Source organism: Odocoileus virginianus, chromosome 33 (genome assembly GCF_023699985.2).
Source record: "Odocoileus virginianus isolate 20LAN1187 ecotype Illinois chromosome 33, Ovbor_1.2, whole genome shotgun sequence".
Taxonomy (NCBI): Eukaryota; Metazoa; Chordata; class Mammalia; order Artiodactyla; family Cervidae; genus Odocoileus; species Odocoileus virginianus.
The window spans coordinates 5,368,968-5,390,518 of record NC_069706.1 but is presented as its reverse complement, the minus strand read 5'-3'; the positions used below and the strand labels follow the sequence as shown (position 1 = coordinate 5,390,518).

At 45.9% G+C, this 21,551-nt stretch overlaps 1 protein-coding gene across 17 annotated transcripts in view; it reads right to left on the bottom strand.

The window, feature by feature from the left end:
* The window catches only part of RBFOX1 (RNA binding fox-1 homolog 1), a 2,345,672-nt gene that overhangs the window by 1,026,160 nt on the left and 1,297,961 nt on the right, over positions 1–21,551 (bottom strand). For all 17 annotated transcript variants that reach the window (XM_070460568.1, XM_070460569.1, XM_070460570.1 and 14 more), the window contains one exon: positions 18,279–18,326. In XM_070460568.1, the coding sequence (XP_070316669.1) occupies positions 18,279–18,326 (48 nt within the window). The remainder of the gene's footprint in view (positions 1–18,278; positions 18,327–21,551) is intronic.

Genomic DNA, 21,551 nt, shown 5'->3' with positions numbered 1-21,551 from the left:
AAATGATTTCCATCAAACTATAGCACAATCAGTGAAGGAAATGGGAGCCAATTTCACTGCAACCCAAGTATGGGAAGAGGTAAAATTCGTATTCTATGTTATGTGACTAATGTAGTACATAGAAATGAGTGTTTCACAGTGGCTTTAACGTGCATTTTCATACAGCTATCAAGGACATGTGTTTACCGTGTTTGATTCCACTTATAATTTCCTTTGTGTGAATTTTTATTAGTTCCTTAATGAGCAATCACAGCTTTCACTATTTCCCCATGAAAACGCTCCAATCATCAGGGCAGCATTAATATCTGTCAGTTTACGAACTGATACATTGGATCAACAGAAAAACTCAATCCAAATAGATCAAACTACAAATTATATTTTTTCCCTTGTTGCAAGTTAGGGTGCTATTTTAGGGGGATACAAAGACGCACTTGGAAGTTTTCAATGACTCCTTGGACTTGGTTCTCTGTGGACCGTGGACACTAGTGGTTTCACTGGACCAGGAGACTAAGAAGAGCCATCAGTCTCTCTGGCTGAGTTAGAGTCTGCAAGCCCGGCTCATGACAAGGATCTGCTCCGGACATTTGCTCCCTTAACCCAAAGCCAGTCTTGAGTTGGAGACCTGATCTGTTCTCAAGGATCTGTCAGCCAATCCACCCAGAAAACCTTTAGGTTATAAAGAAAAGAGTGGGGCTTCCCTGGTGGCTCAGTGATAAAGAATACACCTGCCAATGCAGGAGACATGGGTTTGATCCCTGGTACCAGAAGATCCCACATGGTGCAGGGCAGCTAAACCAGAGCACCGCAGCTGCTGAGCTGGACTCCAGAGTCCGTGCTCCACAAGGGAAGTCACTGCAATGAGAAGCCTGCATGCCCAAACTAGACAGTGGTCCCCACTTGCCTCGACTAGAAAAAAGCCCAGGAAGCAATGGAAACCCAGCTCAGCCAAAGTAAACAATCCATAAAATTATTTTAAAAAAAAGAAAGTAGGAAAAACCTCTGGCCGATCTGCAGCTTCTGATAGCTTTTAGTTTGCAACGGCTACAGTAAAAGATGATGCGTTCGTGATGACGTCAACAAATTCTAAGTGAAGGACAGGGAAGCCTGGCACGCTGCAGTTCATGGGGTCTCAAACAGTCGGACACGACTTAGTGACTGAACAATGACAGCAAACCTGTAATCAGGACACATACAAAGAGCCTTAGTAACTGACCAGACCTCCACATAAAACGTGCATTGGACTGTGTGTGTCTATGTGTGTTCACACACGTGTGTGCATGTTTTAGCCACCCCCGTCTTTGAATTCTGTTGCTATTACATCAAGTACCATCAAAAATTATTGCAGTCCTCTCGAGGCTGAGATGGATGGCATAATCCCCAGGTTTTCTGACCTTGATGAACATGAAGAAAATTTCAGCTGAACTGTGCAAAAGTGCTGGGACAATATAAATCACGCTGAGACAGGGCGTGCTTTCTATCTCAAGCATGAAGTCACCCAATCACACATCACAAAGTGAGATGATAAAACAAACCAACTGAAGAGAAAGAAATTAACTAACGTTCACTCCACTCATCACTAAAAAAGCCGATGGTCATTTTTTTTTAAGAAGAGATGACAGAACTATCCTAGAACACTAGCTCTGCACTTAATTATTTCCTAAATGCATTTTAATTCAGAGCTTAAAATAAGTATTGCTAAAAATTACACCGAAGAATAGAGTTGCCTCTTCTAAGTAAATGACAAATAATAATAGCTTTCATTAATGGTATTAAAATGTAAGCAATTCAGTCCCAATTAATACAGAATTGCAAAGAGATGACAAATATCATTAGTGATAAATCACACTTGTAGAATCAAGGGATCAAAAATGTAACCCTGCCCATGTCAGAGTGAAGTCAGGTAAATTACCACCAAAATGTAATCAATAGAGTAGGTTTCTCAGGGGCCAAGAAAAGTGTGGTTACACATTCCTGATAGAAAGCTCTTATAAAAATTAGTTTCTGCTACGGTTACCAAAGGGGAAAGATGGGGGGAAGGGATAATTAGGGAATTCGGGATGGACACGTACACACTACTGTATTTTGGACACCCAACAAGGACCACATGGAACTCTGCACAACATTATGTGACAATCTGGATGGGAGGGGGGTTAGGGGATTCAGGGATACATGTATATGCATGGCCGAGTCCCCTTGTTATCCACCTGGATCTATCACAACATAGCTAATCAGCTATACTCCAAGATAAAATGTGTGCATGCTAAGTCGCTTCAGTCATGTCCCATTCTGTGTGACCCCATGGACTGTAGCCCACCGAGCTCCTCTGTCCATGGGACTCTCCAAGCAAGAATACTAGACTGGGTAGCCATTCCCTTCTCCAGGGGATCTTCCCAACCCAGGCTGGACCGAGCCCGGGTCTCCCACATTACAGGCAGATTCTTTATTGTCTGAACCACCGGGGAAGCACAATATAAGCTAAGAAGTTTAAAATTATTTTTTAAAAGAAAGCTCTTATATGCTGAATTGTTTTTAAGCCATGTACTATCTACAAAAATGTTTGAGCCTCAATGGACTGCAAGTCTAGAAGATAACAAGAGAAACAGACATATTCAAAAACAAGATCAAGCAGTGAAAGTCGTAAAAGCACTAAGCGTCTACGTTCTCTTCATCTTTGGGCTTAAATACAGAGCAATGGTGTATGTTTCATTCATCAGCTGCCAAATTCCCCACGAAGCACCATCTCCTCCTGGCACATGTGATGTGCTATAACTCCCACGCTTTCACCTTTGGCAGGCACCGCTAATCAATCATGCACTCCGTCTGGTAGAACCTACAATTTGGACTCCTCATCAGCAGCATTCTACACAGCCACTATCAATCAATCTGAGTTGACACCAGAGATTAAATAAGTTTCCAATCGTTGGCTGTGTACCTTCTGCTGTGCTTTCCAACCCTTCTCTAAGCACTTTCACCCAGATTTATAAGTACCTACAGGGTACAGAAAACCCACTGGGGAGCTGGTATCTAGTTGAAGCTTTGTCATTAGCTTGGCTGTTTATTTACCTGGTCCTAGATGAAACTTGTCTGATCCTACCAGAGATCTAGGAGACCGAGACATGGATTAAAGGAAGAGTAGGAGGAAAGCAAATCTAAGAATGCAACAGTAAGATGTGGCACATCTATACAATGGAATATTACTCAGCCATAAAAAGGAATGAAATTGTGTTATTTGCAGAGACACGGAGGGACAGAGAGACTGTCATACAGAACACAGTTAAGTCAGAAAACAAGCATCACATGTTAACGCATATATGTGGAATCTAGAAAAATGGTACTGACGAACCTTTCTGCGGAGCAGGAAGACATAAAGAATGGACATGTGCACGTGGCGGATGGACTGGGAGGCTGGAACTCACATATATACACTACTCTTGCAGTGAGTGTCTCAGCCGTGTCTGACTCTCTGTGACCCCATGGACTTTAACCTACCAGGCTCCTCTGTCCACGGGATTCTCCAGGCAAGAATACTGGAGTGGGTTGCCACATCCTTCTCCAGGGGTCTCCCTGACCCAGAGACTGAACCAGCATCTCCTGTGACTACTGCATTAGCAGGTAGGTTCTTTACCACTGAGCTGCCTGAGAAGCCCTCATATTACACTACCATGGCTAAAATAGATAGCTAGTAGGAACCTGCTATAAACCGGGAGAGCTCAGCTCAGGGTTCTGTGATGACCTAGGGGGTGGGATGGCAGGGGAGGGAGGCCTAAGAAGCAGGGGATGTATGCATACTTCGAGCTGATTCACTGTGCTGTATCACACTGTAAACCAACTGTACCCCAATTTAAAAAAATGCAAAAGAAGGCCAACTTGCTTTCACTGAATTCTGCACCCAGCCAGGATGCTAAGTCCTCTAAGTATATTAGCTCACTGACTTCCACCACCACCCCAGAAAGCAGTTTCTCATATCCTCTTTGTTTAGCTGAGAACTCGAGCCTCCGAGAGGTTAGATAACTAGGAAGTGGCCAAACTGGGGTTTGAACCCGGCGCTTTGAAAATCCCAAGCGAAAGCTCTCAGCCCCTGAGTTTATACCTGCAATTCTTCAGACAAACTTCTGAAGCCAGAAAGCACATATCAGACAAACAGCCTGATCCACATTTCCAGCTTTTCACAGCGCTGGGTCACTTCTCAGGCCAGAACGCTACTGTGTCATCCAGGTTCCCAGCCCATCAGAGGCTGGTTTAACTCCTCCCCACATCCATTTGATAAGCGCTTCCCATTTTTAACGCCTCCCCTCCTCCACTACCACCTTTGAATTTTCCTGAAATATATGAAAGAGGAAAGTACGGCTGACATCTCATTTTCAAAGTTGAGTAAAAGAGAAAGCATCAGTTAATCTGCAGATAGAATCTAAGAGGCAGGCACAGAGATCCCTCCTGGAGTTGAGAAGCTCTTGTCGACAAAAATAACTCTCAGCCATGCGGGGAAGTGAGGTGCTGACTGGTACCACGAGTGTTCTGATCATTGTGAAGAGCAGACCCATTGAGGACCTTGAGAGGAGACCACAGGATGAGTTGTTAGGGGGAATTAAACGCAGGGGTGCATTCTGTGATGTAGTTGGTGTTGGCCTGGGCTATTTCTGTTCCACTGAGCACTCTGTAACAATAATTCTCATAAACAGAGCTTCATTTACGTGTGAGACAGGCACTGAGCCTGCCATGTGTTCAAGGTCTGATTTTTTTAAATTGAGTCTTTTTTATTTTTTTTCTCTCCTGGACAGCAGCTCTAGAAGAAGCAGCATAGCCTCATGGTTAAGAACTCAAGGCAGACCACCTGGATTTGAAACCCATCCTACACTGCCTACCGAGGTGACCTCTGGCACATCAGTTACCTCCTCCTTCCCTCAGCTTTCTTGTCCGTAAAATGGGGGTAGCACCCTAAAGGATCTTTATAAGGACCCAATCATATTAAGAAAGGCACGAAAACCCGGGTCTGGCATATCCAGTCACTGCTCTATGTGTGCCGGTTGCAATTCTTATCCATCTTCTCTTCTGGAAAAGAAGAAGTCCAGGTTTCCTTTAGGAACTTCATTCTACTTTTGGTCCGTGTAGGTCATTCAGAGGGGGCCCATCCTACTTCTGGTTGAGGGTGAGAGATGGACAAGGAGGGGACTGTTTTCTACAGCTCTGGGACTTGGTGCTAGGGTGTGCTAAGTCACGTCAGTTGTGTCTGACTTGTTGTGACCCCATGGACTGTAGCCCACCAGGCTCTTCTGTCCCTGGGATTCTCCAGGCAAGAATACTAGAGTGGATTGCCATGCCCTTCTCCAGGGAATCTTACCGACCCAGGGATCGAACCCAGATCTCTGACACTGCAAGGAAATTCTTTATCATCTGAGCCACCAGGTGAGCCCCAGTCTGCTCTACCCCAACATACTAAGGGACTGGTGTGAAGCCAGGAAGCATTTCTCAGGGGCTGTACTGACACTATTGGAAAAGAAGCTTTCTTTCCGTGGTAACCTCATTTGAAGTTTAGACCCCAAGATGAGTAATACAAGAAGACAGCCCAAATTGACTGTCACAGGACCCAATGACTATCTTTTCTTTCTCTTTAAGCTGGTTCAACTTGACTTTCTATTATGCAACAGAAGATGTCCTGATTAATATTATTATAGTAATATTAATTTGTTCTCATTATTGAGTCCTCAATAATAATCCATACATAGCATGCATGGCCTATCCCCATTTTCCCAAGGGTGTGACTGTGGATGAGAAAGCTACGATTACATTTCTGAGACCTTGCAACAAGCAAAGAGCAGAACCAGGATCTATTTGATTCCAAAACTCTTTTGTACTTACATCATTTTTTTTAATTCACAAAGGAAAAAGATCTACCTTTTTACTGGTATAGTTTGTTCATTTACCATGAACTTTTATACTTGATCTTAGGCCCTGGTGGCTCAGAGAGTAAAGAATCTGTCTGCAATTCAGGAGACACAGGTTTGATCCTTGGGTCAGGAAGATCATCTGGAAAAGGGAATGGCTACCCACTCTGGTATTCTTGCCTGGAGGATCCGATGGATAGAGGAGCCTGGCGGGCTACAGACCATGGGGTCACAAAGAGGTAGACATGGTTGAACGATTAACACTTAGCCAAAAGGCCGAGAAGCAATACCAGAAATCTTTGATAAAGTACAATCATATGGCTAAAAAACACATGAAAAGATGCTCAACATCACTCATTATCAGAGAAATGCAAATCAAAACCACAATGAGGTACCATTACACGCCAGTCAGGATGGCTGCTATCCAAAAGTCTACAAGCAATAAATGCTGGAGAGGGTGTGGAGAAAAGGGAACCCTCTTACACTGTTGGTGCGAATGCAAACTAGTACAGCCGCTATGGAAAACAGTGTGGAGATTTCTTAAAAAACTGGAAATAGAACTGCCATATGACCCAGCAATACCACTTCTAGGCATATACACCAAGGAAACCAGATCTGAAAGAGACACGTGCACCCCAATGTTCATCGCAGCACTGTTTATAATTGCCAGGACATGGAAGCAACCTAGATGCCCATCAGCAGATGAATGGATGAGGAAGCTGTGGTACATATACACCATGGAATATTACTCAGCCGTTAAAAAGAATTCATTTGAATCAGTTCTAATGAGATGGGTGAAACTGGAGCCCATTATACAGAGCGAAGTAAGCCAGAAAGATAAAGACCATTACAGTATACTAACACATATATATGGAATTTAGAAAGATGGTAACGATAACCCTATATGCAAAAAAAGAAAAAGAGACTCAAATGTATAGAACAGACTTGTGGACTCTATGGGAGAACCCGGGGGTGGGATGTTTCAAGAGAACAGCATCGAAACATGTATATCTAGGGTGAAACAGATCACCAGCCCAGGTTGGATGCATGAGACAAGTGCTCAGGCCTGGTGCACTGGGAGGACCCAGAGGGATGGGGTGGAGAGGGAGGTGGGAGGGGGGACCGGGATGGGGAATACATGTAAATCCATGGCTAATTCAATGTGTGACAAAAACCACTGCAATGCTGTAAAGTAATTAGCCTCCAACTAATAAAAATAAATGGGAAAAAAAAAATTTAAAAAAAAAAAAAAAGAAAAACGAAAAAAAAAAAGTACAATCATAATTTCTATTTGACACTCTTCTGTTTATTACATAAAAGATGACAGAAACCACCATTGCCCTCAAATCTGAGGATTCCAATAGAAGATCTGAAATGCAAAGCACTCAAAATCATGGCATTAAACTAACAGAACATGCGCCTTGCTCTTTCTGCAAAAATCCCCTCCATGATGCCATTCTCTTCTTATTTATCATTCCACTTTTCCCAGCTTTCCTCCATTTTAAAATTGTCACACAGCAAAATTTGATGCAAGACATATTTTGGTGTGCAGCTACTTGGATTTTAACACATACATAGATTCATTTAATAACCAGAAAATCAGAATTCAAAGCAGTTCTATCACCTAGAAAACTTCTCTGTTAACACTTTTGCAGTCACTACAACATTGTCTTTTGAAGTAAGTTATACAGAAGTGAACAAAAATGCAAAGGATCTGTTGGCAGCCACCCCCCTCCACCATTTCTGGAGGAGGTTCTCCTCCAAAGTTCACTTCCATCCTCTCCTCTGTGAGGTTCTGAACATACAACTAAAGACACAGAGGTTTATCGTCCCTTCTTTTGGCTGGTCCCCAAGTTTAAGTAAAACTGATGTTGGCGGACTCCACATCTAACTCAACTTCTGTCTCCAGGAGACAGCAAGAACAATGCAGGGTCTACTTGTAGTGGGCACACCAAGTCTCACCCAGATCTTGGCCACAAATCCGTGCTAAGCATTGGAGCTGAGTCCCTGAACGTGAGCTATGCTGACCCATGTTAGCATGCCCGCCCTGAAGGCATTCTTCAGCAGGAGATGGTGGGAACAAGAGTGAGCGCCAAGCTCTGCCAAACCAACCACAGCTGGCGAGCGGCTGCAAACTCGTTTGGAAAGAGCTCCTTGCCCAAGAGGAAAAAGAGCTCATAATCTGAAGAAGACTCCAAGTCTTCAGTATGTGGCATGAGATGCAGGAGGTGGCGCAAGAGAAAAGCCAAGCCACAGAGGTCAAGTCTCCACTGGTGTCAGAGGACACGGCCCCACTCCTTAGCCAGAGACCAGCGCGGCCAGGGCTGACCAGAAGAGGTCTCAGCGCTCATGCATAAGCTGTGAGCAAGGAGACCCCACGGGGTCAGGGCACTGTCTCCCTGCATCTGATCCTTTTACACCATCCGATCCCCTTCCAGATACAACAGGCATCATCCTCGGATAAAGGACAAACATCCCTGTGTGTCTAAGGCTTTCAGTGCCTGGTCCGTGGTTGCTTTCCCCCCTCTCAAGCCACAGGCCTCTATCCTTCTTAAGACTTGCCACGCTTCTTCCTACAAACCTCCATCTCTGCACCCCACCCAGGAATCTCTACCTTTTGTCCCTCTTCAATTGCAACTCAAATTATCAATCCCTGGGGATGCTGTAATGTTCATTTCCACAGCTTTGGGGCATCCTGGAGTATCTTCCCATGTAATGCATACATGCCATCAGCCTTCAACAAAGGACGTTTGGAGCAGAAAAGAAATACAATCTCCAGACACATTCTGTGAGTCTCGCCAAACGGCACTCACTGCAGCAGGCTTTGCTCCTCTCTGCCTTGAGGATCTCATTTCCGTCTTTAATGAGAAACCCTTCCATGACTGCTTCTCATTCTGGGAGAGCCCCTCTGGGTAAGGAGCGTGCCTTTCCCTCTGTCTTTGTTCTGCCTGTCAGAGCCCAGAGGACTAATCCCCTCCCACCCCTACAGCGAAATAGCAGTGCTAAAAGAAAACCAACCCTGGTGATTCTTCTGGGTTCATTTTCAACCTCACTGGCATCTAAGCCTCTGAAATCCAGGAGATTAATTTATTGTCCATGTTGATCAACTCCCTTACTCCTCATGGCAGCCAATAGTAGATAGAGACTTCAGCTGAGCAGATTCTGACATGTTCCTGGGTGAAGCCATCCATGACCTGTGGTTCAGAATCACCAAAACACGTGAGTAGGGTTGATAAACTCTCTCGCAAATCCAGACCATTCTCCTCATCTCCTGTGTGGCTCTAGTAGTTAAGACCCATGCCCTTTTGTCTGCTCTCCAGCCTGGACCCCCAATTCCATCCTTGCCCGTTTCTGGTCAGCCTTGCAGACGAGTAGAGTTTGAAACATCCCAAATACAAACCCAAACTTCTTCCTTGATTGCAAACCCACCATTAGAAAATGGTGTTTCCTACAAATACAAATGATATTTGTAATCCATATGCAAACTTTTCCTTTATGCATCTGATTTTCATTAAATGAACTCAATCATTGTGTCCTTAACAGATTAAAGAAACTTTTAAAAACTGTAAGTAGATTGTTTTAAAAATAGCTTACTGACATAAAAGGACAGAGCAGGATCCTTTGTCAGAGAAAGAATGTAACCCTCAGTCAAAAGTAAAACAATGTCACTAAATTATAGCTAAACAGTATCGATAGAATTGTTTGTCAAGGGTTATGGGTCTCTTGGTTAAAAAGTAGAATAACAAATGTGCCGGGTCTTTGTGTTTGTTACAGAAACAAACAAAAAGCAAACAAGACTCCAAACCCTGTCTCCTTGATGTAAACCCAAGGTCTGAGAAATAACTATCAGGAGAACAGCGGCATCATTCCTTCACTAAGTGATCCGATCTGCAGACCCCACCATCCATCATCTGAAATCTGAACGTCACACTTGGGCAATGCTGGACCTCAGGAAACACGGTCTTCCTTGGCCAAACATCTTTAATGGGTTTTTCTTTGTTTCTGTTTCTTGGCGGTGGGGGTCGGCTACACCCCACAGCATGTGGGATCTTAGTTTCCCAACCAGGGGATGAACCCATGCTCCCTTCATTGGAAAAGCTCAAAGTCTTAACTACTAGACCACCAGCGAAGTCCCTACCAAACATCTTTTAAAGGAGGTCACCTGGCATTCCACCCAGACCCACTATTCTTTTTTTTCAGGGTCCTGGTGATATCAGCTTGTTCTAATCAACGCCTTCATCTCCCCTGGACACCAGCCCCTGGCCGGGGCCAGTCTCCGCGGGTCCATCTCTGTGTTCTGTCCCCTCCCTCTCCTTTTTCCCTCAGGGCTCCCTCTTTGGCTGAGTTAGCCACCCAAAGCTTCAACTACCTCCTTGGTGCCATATAATTCTGGCCCCATTCAGCAAGGTCATACCCTCCCTCTCTCTTTCACTGGGAGGGAGATGGACGCAAGGCCCTAGTCCACCGGTGTAATATACAACACTCTCCTTAACACTCTACCTACCCACTGAGCCAGTCTCCCTTCTGGCCACTCGTGGAGATGCACGTTGGACCCTGATCTCCCCGAAACATGTCACCTTCTTCCCCACCTCTGTGTCTTCATCTCTGCTGTCCCCTCTGCCAAGAGGGCCTTCATCAGACACTGCCCCCCGAGGGCATTACACACACCAGACCTCTTCCTCATCCATGAGACTCAACTTGTACATTTCAAGCCTTGCAAGTCTCACGACTCTTTTCTGAATATATGTTTTATCTAGTTGGCACAGTGATTCAAAACTCAGTAGGATGCTTATATTAACATCCAGATTTCCAAACTGGCGGAGAACGAGGCAGAACTGAACACGCCCTCCCGGTAGAGCAGCCCCCACCCAGGGGGACCCTGCTCTTGAGTTGAAGGCCGCCCGACACGCCATGCACTCAGCCCCCTACATACGGGCCTTCGACTTGCAGACTTTCAAAGACGCGAACGGGTGTTGCATCAGCGTCAGGAGTGAGTGAAATCGCACCACCCTCTCGCATGTTGCTGACGGTCCTTCAGCTCTGCCATCTCCCGCCCCCCTCCCACCTCCAGGCAGTAACTTTTCTTTCCTCTTCACTCGATTCCAACCCTGGTATGCCAGCTCTTGTACTAGACTACTATATTTTTCAAGATACTGTATTATAAGATTAAAAATGTTTCCTTATTTTTTGTGTTTGCTTTTTTATGTATTATTTGTATGAGAAGTATTATAAACCTATAACAGTACAGTACTATATAGTCAATCATGTTAGTTGGGGACTTAGGCTAACTTTGTTGGAAATAGTGAAGTGAAAGTCGCTCAGTAGTGTCCGGCTCTTTAAGACCCCATGGGCTATACAGTCCATGGAACTCTCCAGGCCAGAATACTGGATTGGGTAGCCTTTCCCTTCTCCAGGGATCTTCCCAACCCAGGGATGGAACCCAGGTCTCCAGCATTGCAGGCGGATTCTTTGCCCGCTGAGCCACAAGGGAAGCCCAAGAATACTGGAGTGGGTAGCTTTTCCTTTCTCCAGGGGATCTTCCTGACCCAGGAATCGAACCAGAGTCTCCTGCATTGCAGGCAGATCCTTTACCAACTGAGCTCTGAGGGAAGCCCAGCTTTGTTGGACTGGCAAATAAATTGGACTTACGAACACACTCTCAGAATGGAACTTGCTTGGATGGAAGGGGTTTACTGTATTCCCCTACAATCATCCTCTGTCTCACTTCACTAGTGTGTGATTCCTGCCTGGACATAGTACAGGTGACTTTGTTATTTCCTGACTTCGGCCAAGCATCTCTTCTTCTGTAAAACATTCCCAAGATCAACTAGGTCCTACAGGCTGCCCATTTCTCTGAGCCCCCATGACACTTTCCAGGGGGCTCACTGCTTTAAAGACAGCTCATTATAAGTGATACAGAATGTCTGTGGGTGTGGACCCTAGCAAATACAGAAGAGAAAGTAGGTGCGGCTGACTGAGTTCTCATCCTGTGCCAGGCACTATGGCTTTGCAGTATTATCTTGTCACTGAGTTCTCATCCTGTGCCAGGCACTATGGCTTTGCAGTATTATCTTGTCACGGCCTCAAATCAACGTTCCAAGTGGATTTTATTATCTCCAGTTCACAGATGGAAAAATGGATACGAAAAGCTCTCAAGGTCAGGTCACGGAGTCGCTACATGAGAGAACTGGGATTAAAGTCCAGGACTTTGGGCTCCCCTGTTGGCTAAGATCGTAAAGAATCCTCCTGCAACACAGGAGACCTGGGCCGGGAACATCCCCTGGAGGAGGAAATGGCAGCCCACTCCAGGATTCTTGCCTGGCAAATCCCATGGACAGAGGAACCAGGTGGGCTACAGTCCATGGGTCGCAAAGAGTCAGGCACGACTGAGAAGTTAACACTTTCATTGTCCCAGCTCCAGAGTATAAATGGTTTTAATGGTGGTCCTCTGTTAACGCCAGCTTTGAGCACAGAAATTTTAATCCTTGCACAGATGCTGCGAGAAGAGCAAAAACTAGGAATCACACCAGGTCTTTTGGAAACTGAAGCCAGAACTGCATCCTGGTGCCATCATCTCTTGTCTGCAAGACCAGAAGAAATCCTGGTAGTTACACGGCCAGGTCCCAGGGGCACTCCAAAAGGTCAGGCTTCACCAGGCTTTGATAAATCTCCACCATACTCAGAACTAAATGTAGGCATCAAAAGGGCGCCCCAGATTGAAAACTAGACTATTTACCTGGCAATGGGTGAAGATACCAGTCCAGGTACAAATGCATCAGTTGGAAACAGCTATTCTTGTATTTTACACATTTAATCCCCTTTAGTGTATCTGTAAGGTGGTATATGGAGCTTCCCGGGTGGTGCTAATGGTAAAGAACTCACTTGCCAATGCAGGAGACATAAGAGACGTGGGTTTGATCTCTGGGTTGGGAAGATCCCCTGGAAAAGAAAATGGCAGCCCACTCCAGGATGCTTGTCTGGCGAATCCCATGGACAGAGGACTGGCGGGCTACGGTCCACAGGGTCAGAGAGGCAGACACGACTGGAGAGACTTAGCACACACAGCGCGAGGCATATATAGCATCAGGGCTAGGAATACAGTTTCAGAAATAAGAATCTCTGAATTTACATCCTAGCCTGTGATGTAGCTCGGGTGGTCTTGGGCAAATCTTTTAACCTTTCTGAGCTTCCTTGTTTTCACATGGTATAATGGGGATAAAGAAGGTCCCTGGTATATTAGCTGTTGTCAGTATCTGGCGGTACTTCAGGATGCCTGATCCAGGGTAAGTATTGAAACAGGAAATGCTACAAACTCTCAGCACGCACCGCGGCACCAAAGCATCACCACTCACACAACACAGCTTTACTCGGACCCAATCTGAAAGTCGCCTTAACTTTGAAAACCTCTCAAACTTCTTCCATGCAATTTTGTATCAGATGGGAAACTGTGTAGCCTCACCAAGCCAGGCGGTAAGTGAGGAGAGAAAGCCCTGTCGGTGTTTATAGCCTTTGACAAATGGGCTCTCATCTTCTCCAGACAGTCTCTCCCCCTGGCTGATCCATCAGTTTCTGTTCTCATCACCTGGACCTCGGTCCTCATAATAGTACTGAAATTCAGATGGATTTTACACCACAAATAAAAATGAACTTAAACTCCTCCGTTTCCCACCAGCAACGCAGGTTGTGTAAAGTCAAACACAGTAGGTTTTGCAAGGCTGGGCAGCCACCCAGAGGGATGGGTTACCTGCCATCACCTTGGCTAAACCTGCTTTAGCTCCATGGCCCTGACCTGTGGGAGGAGACCTTTTGAGCCCCACTTCCCACTTAGAGGAAAAAAAAAAAAAGCTACCGGCTTTTCAGATCTGCCTGTGACATCCTCTGGGTGATTTTTAGGAAACAGCCAGGAAACCGTCCAAGTGCGGGGCCCAGACTCAGGGGCGCTGCTCACGGCTGGGCTAGAAAGTGAAAGAGAAGCGGAAAATGAAACCACACTCCGGTACACACCATGAATCCCTCCATAAACAAGCGGGCAGGCTTCTCCAAGAGACAATTAGCTCACCGTCTGCTGATGGAAAAGAGGTGGCTAGGATACAGAGAAACTGAGAAATGGAGAGCAAAGAAAAAAAAAGATTCTCTCCTTCTGTCAACAGCCTCAGATGGAGCCCAGACCGTACAGACCAGGGAGAGTGGTTTCATGGCTCTTCATTAAGATGAGGGCTCTCTCCACCTCTCGAAACTCACCATTTATCTCCCATCATTCTATCCGGTCTAGGATCAAGGGGAAAATGACTCATCTCAAGGTAAATGGCCCTATCGAGTGGGAGAGACGGGATGAGACACGAAACTAGCGCTCGGTGGCCCAGTCGTGTCTGACTCTCTGTGACCCCACGGACTGCAGCCTGCCAGGCACCTCTGTCCCTGGGGTTCTCCAGGCAAGAATACCAGAGCGGGTTGCCATGTCCTCCTCCAGGGGATCTTGCCGGCCCAGGGATCGAACTCGCATCTCCTGCATTACCAGGTAGATTCATTACTGCTGAGCCAGCTGGGAAGCCCCCAGGGACCCTATTAGACACTATCGAAAGCTTGAGATCTTCTGTTTTCTAAAATTCTTCTGTCGAGAAGATACTCAACAATATGTCAGACGAAAACGCAGATGGAAGCACACAAATATATCCCTGTATGCAGAATATAGGGAGGAGAGGGAGCCAAGGAGGATGGGAGGTGAAAGGAAAGGGAGACAAGGAAAAAAGGAAGCAATTCCTGGGAAGCCATCTAGCCCAATGGGTATCACGTTAAGCTTTCCTAACTAAAGGCAATCGAGCTTTAAAGAAAATGCTGCTAGTTCTCCAGAGTTCTCAGCATTTCATAAAAATCCACCCAGGGCCAAGGGGCTGTCTCTTAAGAGGCCGGCTGACTTATTATTTTGGCAACTCTGTCATCTCCTGTCATTTCAATTCCACTTTATCAAATTACTGATTTTGCCAGAAGCATTCGGAACGGATAGAGGGGGATGTGCGGGCATGTGTGCGTGCACACACACACACACATACACACTCATGCCGGAGAGAGTGTCATCACTTCAGTTGTGCAATTTCATAATTACACGTCAGAGTGACAGAAGTACCCAAATGGCATCCTAGACAGGGCATCCTAGATGCCGGGGCAGCCGTCTGCCTCCACGACCTCACGCCCCATCTCTGGCCGGAGGGTTGGGACTGGCACTTCTCTCCTGAGGGTGGGGGACACTACCCCTCCTCCAGGGGGGCTAGATTTCACCTCGACTTTCCCACTGAGAGACAGGACCCTGAGCGGCAGAATTACCTCCTGCATCTCACCCCACTTCCAAGCACATTAGGACATCCAGAGAAGGGACAGTCCTGATGTGAGACTCACAAACATTAAAAAAACAAAAAATAAAAAAATCAGAACAGCACTCAGAGGAAGAAAAAAGAAAAGTCCTTCTCTTGAACAAAGGGAGTAAAATGCCATGAGAGTGTAAGACGGCAAAAGGTGGAAGCAGGCGCGGTGGTGGGTGTGTTGCTAGGAGTCACCACCAGTTGAATACAGTCAAAGGTTTAGTGAATTCACGTGTCATCACGAAACACAGCAGGGCCTTCTGGTCCCTCCCTCCCATGTCCTCCACCTACTTTTGGTCTGCAGGACAACTTTAGTCAAAGAATACGTTTAATCAGAGAAGTGAGAAAAGGCAGAAGCAAAGGAAAACAGTCAAACAAGACCAAACAATACGAGCTTGTCATTGAGCTGAGTCAAGGACCTTTAGTTCCTTCTCAAGGACAGAAAATAAAACTGAGTCATGACCTGTGAGCGGTTTTGCAGATACTGAAACCCCCACCTGGCGGGAAAAGTTAACTACCTGATACCAGCGTGCAGCTATGATAGGAGTTGCCATAATTTTGAGAGCTGGCCTCCAGGAAATGGGAACAAACTGGCGCTGGAACTGAAGACTAACTTGAAACAATCGCCATGACACAGCCACCACTGGACCCATTTCAAGAGGACTGTCAGGGTTTACTGTGCTGTTTCTGACTTTACCTCACCCTCTCTGCATATGGACCCCAAATCTCCCCTTTAAAAGGTCCTGCCCACTGATCTTCCCAGGGGAGCTGGCCTTGGGGCATGCATCCACCCTCACCCCCCGCCCCGCCAGCTGCTGTCCTCTGAAATAAAGCAAACCTTTCTTTCCACCAACCGCGCCTCTTTATTGGCTTCAGAATGGCAAGCAGCCGGACCCGTCTCTTTCAGCAGCAGTCACATGTGGTCAGGGCTGGAAAAAGGCCTCCAGACACGAGGCTTCATGAAGTGCCTGACTCAACCCAGCTGCCCGTGACAGGGAACAGGAACTTCAGTGTGTGTGTGAGTCTGATATGCTTCTTTGAGAACAGCTATGCACAGAATGATCGCCTCTGACTTCTTCCCACCAGTCACCACTAGAGAGCACCCATGGACATGGGGAACACTATCGTCGTGAAACGTGAGCCAAAGGCGGTTTGGCTGCTAGAGTGGAGTGTGGACCAGCTTACACTGCCCCCAGAGGTTATCCTTGTTCACTTATCTTGCTGGTGATGGAATTGATGCTGTTTCAACAGCATCAGTCCTTCTGGGATCTTCCCAACATGGCTGGCAAAGAAAGAAAAACAAAAAACAAACCAAAAAAATAGACACAAACAGGTTTATGAATTCCATTAACATCCAAGGGAAGGACTTCCCTGGTGGTCCAGTGGTTTAAGAATCCGCCCGCCAATGCAAGGGACAAAGGTTCAATCCCTGGTCCGGGAAGATTCCACATGCTTCCGGGCAACTAAGCCCGTGCCCCACAGCTACGGAGTCTGCACTCTAGGGCCCCTGCTCCATGAGAGAGGCCAGTGCGTGAGAAGCCTGCGCACCGCAAGGGGCAGCAGCCCCCACTGGCCACAACCAGAGAAAGCCCAGGCGCAGCAATGAAGACCCAGCCCAGGCAAAATAAATAACTAACTAAATAAATCCCAAGGAAGTGATCCTGAACTTTGGAAGCAGGGCAGGGAACATGCTCTCATGTGGTGAGCAGAGTCCCTGGGAAGAGATTAAAAAAAAAGAGATGGGGAACACCTCTTCCACCTAAATTCCATTTGCCCAACTCACAACAGGCACGCTGGCAGACATACCGGTTTGTCAACATGCAGCGAACGCCAATGTGAATTGTAACACCTTTGCCTGCAAACTAGACAAGACTCAACTGGAACTCACCTCAGATCATCAGGCTCAAATTTAAGCTACAGTATCATCACTCCTTTCCAAGTATGGAGATTAACCCTCTTTAAGATAGTGCATGGCGCCTGTCTTCTATAAAAGCAAATTTTGTTTTGAGAAGTCCTCACTACCTTATTAATCAGCGGATGACTGAGCTAGCACAAAATCAGGGCTGAAAACCTCTGCTTGAAATAATAACTGCCTTGAACAATCATGATACAGTCGCAGAGAGAAGCATCTTTCAGAATTGTAGAACGGTGTCAAAAGTAGCGAAGAGATATGGACCCTCAATCCAGTTATTTGGCCTTTTTTTACTTTTAATCCAAGGCATTAAAGGTAAAATTTGATCTGCTTGGACGCACTCCTCCATGGAAACTTCTGTGAACTCTTGTCAATAAAGGGAGACCAAAAATATTAAAGGAAAGAACAACTGTCTAGTGGTCGCCTGTCCTGAGCGGGTCCACACAGTGAAACAAGAAGATAAATGGGGGGAAAACTCTAAGACACAAAGCAAATGACCTCCCTTTCCTGCACGGCCCCACAAAACATCAGGAGAATAAGTTTATACCATAGAAAGTCACTGCTCATGTGACTATGTCATAATAGGAACCAGTACAGGCTCTTTTTCAAGCCAAAATGTATAGATCAGATATATATATACATATATACATACATGCATATATTTACCTATAAATCAGATATATTTATTTTCAGGGGCACACCCTAAAAAGCCCAAGAATATACTTTCTTCTGCTATATATGCAATGTTCTATAATTCTATATCATATATAGCATATTACACATAATAATCAACCAAAATACTCAACTAAAATGTGAAATGAGTTAAAGATAGACGAGCTATTTTCCTGAAAAGAAGCAGATGACTAAAATACAAATCAACACAATTTTTTAACACGTAATTACATTACACAATCTTCAGTGAACTTGTCAGATCTAACTCAGATTGCAAAGAAAAAAAAAAACAAAACAACAACAGTTTTAAAACGCGGTTGGCTTTAAGTGTCTAAAACCAGCACGTGAATCACCTTTGCAAGCCGTCTTCCAGCAAGGCATACCTTCAACACTTGGGCTTAAATCACAGAGATCTTGTTTTGTTTGAAACCAAACGGATGAAAAATATACACTTACCTTTCTGTCCTCTATTTCCACACAAGTATTGCAGTCTGCTTTGATATCCTGAGAGGAGGAGAAAAGAAAGAGAGAGAGGACAGGAGTCAGACTTATGGTCAGAAAATGTTCAGCGGTGTCGTTGAAATGCCCTTTAAAATAATAAAAAGCTCATGCTCCTGACGGTTGTTTCTCGAGCCATTGCCCTTTATAGCGCTTTTTAGAAGTATATGCCCTGCTGTTTGCATTAGAGACATATGGATGCCATAGCTAAGCTTTACTGCATGCAGATGTGGGGTGAAGGCAAAGCTATGGATCAGAAGTCACAGCAAAGGGAAACTGATGGCTCATAAAATGATGCTCCCACCTCAGACACCTTTCCTTATATCAGCAGAGATTGCCCTTAGTGGGAATTAGTGTCTCTTGCCCATTCCAGATTTGGGACAGTCAAATCCAGCTTTCTTCAACTCAAAGTCATCACTGTCTGTTTTTATCCCTCCTTCCATCCATCCATCCATGCATGCATCCATCCATCTGTCCAGTCATCCATCCATCCAACTGGTCCATCATCTGTCATCCATCTATCCATCCACCATCCATTCATCTATCCATTATCCATCCATCATCCATCCATCATGCATCCATCCACAATCCATCATCCATCCATCCATCTAAATACCATCCTTCTATTCATCCATATTTGTCACATACCTACTTCTCATGCATTTTTCTTGTTGCTTTGGCATGTAAAGGTGACAAGGAAAAAAACATGTTTCAGCCCTCAAGGAACTCCCAAGTTACACAAAAAGCACATACACAAGCAATTGCGATATTCATTTACTCATTCAAAAGATATACATTCAGCACCTATTTCTTGCCAAGTCTTGCTCTAGGCACAGAAGACCCAACATACAAACCACAGGAAGGTCCTGCCCTAATGATGCTCACATTTGGCTGGAAAAGACAGAAAACAGAAAAGAAACATCAATAACGCTTGATGTTTTAGAAGAGGAAATGTTCCACAAAGAGAAATAAAGCAGGGAGAAGGGGATGGAGTTTGATCCCTCAGTCGGGAAGATCACTGGAAGAGGAAATGTCAACACACTCCAGTACTCTTGTCTGGAAAATCCCATGGACAGAGGAGCCTGGGGAGCTACAGTCCAAGGGGTCACAAAGAGCTGGACACGACTTAGTAACTGAGAGTGTAGGGAGTGGGAAATGCTGAGGGTAAAGGAGTAAGATTTTAAATTTGAAGAGAACTGGCAACTGAATAAAGGCTTGAAGGCAGCTGGGGGATGAGCCATGCTCATCTGGGAAAGAGTATCTCAGAAGAGGAAAGAACATGTGCAAAGGCCCTGAGGGGGCAATGGGGCGAAGGAGGCCAAGAGGTGGGAGGTCTCTGTGGCTGGAGGCAAGCATGTCAGGGAAATAGTGGGAAGTGACATCGGTAAGGAACCACCCAGAGTTACTTTTGTTCTTATTTCGAAGGCTTCCCAGATGGCGCTAGTGGTAAGGAACCAATCTGCCAAAGCAGCAGATACAGGAGATGTTGGTTTGATCCCTGGGTTGGGAAGATCCCCTGGAGGAGGGCACGGCAACCCGCTCCAGTATTCTTGCCTGGAGAATCCTGTGGACAGAGGAGCCTGGCGGGCTACGGTTCATAGAGTGGCAAAGAGTTGGACACGACTGAGTGACTGACATATTTCACTCAGCATCACGCCTTCACCCATGCAGTAGTACGTCTCAGGACTTCTCTCCTCTTTGAGGCTGGATTATATTCCACTGTATGGAGAAACCACATTTTGTCTATCTACTCTATCCCCTGGGTAGACACTGGGTCGTCTTCACATCCTGGTTATCGTGAATAGTGCTGCTATGAACATGGGTGTACACACATCTGTTCAAGTCCCTGCTTTCAGTCCTTTTGTGTATACATCCAAAAGCTGGACTGCTGAATTACACGCTACCCTCAGGCTTAAGTCTTTGAGGAGCCGCTATATGGTTTTCCACAGAGGCTGCAACATTTCACTCTCCTGCAAGCAACGAGCAAGGTTCCAGTCTCACCATATCCTTGCCCACGGTTCATCATTTTCACTCAGAGGTTGTGAAGAAAGCACAGGTGTTAGCTGCCTTTTACTCTGTTTATTTTCAGTGTTGACTCTGCTGGATCTTCGTCACTGTGGGCAGGCTCTTCTCTGGTTGTGGCAGGAAGGGGCTGCTCCCTCGTTGCTGTGTGTGGCCTTCTCCCCACAGTGGCTTCCGCTGCTGCAGACCAGGGCTCCAGATGCACAGGCTTCAGCAGTCGTGGCTCACGGGCTTCGTTGCTCTGCACAATGTGGGACCTTCCCAGACCTGGGATTCAACCAGCGTCCCCTGCGTCGCAAGGCAGACTCCCAACCATGGGACCACCAGAGAAGCCTTTAGCTAGCTTCTGTTTAAACAGAAGAGACAGTTGGGGCCCAAAAGTGCAAGTGGGGAGTCAAGTGTGGGTGCTACTGCCGGAATTCAGGTGGAAGGTGATGGTGATGGCAAGGGGGGCGGGCAGGGGAGGCAGGGACTCACAGTCAGAGAGTGGACGGATCAACAGGCGTCCTTGAAGACTGGGTGTAGGAGGTGAGGAAATGAACGGCGATCAAGGCTTATTCCAAGGTTTCCGGTCTGAGGATGCTAGTAACGGAGGTGTGGGAGGGGCACTGCAGGTGAGGCAGGAAGGTGAAGGCATCTGCAAACAATAGCACCTCTGTCCACTATAAGTGAAGTCTACAGCCCTGTTTGTTCTCTCCCTCTTGGGTTGGGTAGTTCTGCGGATGCGTCACCAGGACACAGTGGAAGCAAGTGCAAGGCTATCACCATAGTGATGTACCCAGCACCCAGGTCCACGTGAATCAAGAGTGGAACCAGAGGAGACAATGTCGCAGGGAGATTTTGTTTTCTTTGTAACAGACTATTTTTCTACCAGCAAAGTGGGATAGAGTGAAGGCATGTCCCTTTGGGGCCAGAAACTGTGTGGGGTGTTTTTCACACCTGCCTCTAAATTTCCCCACATGAAACAAGGTTAGGATTACTTAGCATTTGTTTGTTTTTGTTTTTTTTAAAACTATATTGATGTATAATATTATATTAGTTTCATATGTACAGCATGGTGATTCAGTGATTCTTTTTTTAAAGATCGTGCTCCATTAAAAGCTATAGTAAGATAATGGCTGTAATTCCCTGGGTTATACAGTATATCCTTGGTGCTTACGTATGGTATACAAGTATTTCTTAGTCTGTGTGTCTAACCTGTCCCTCTGC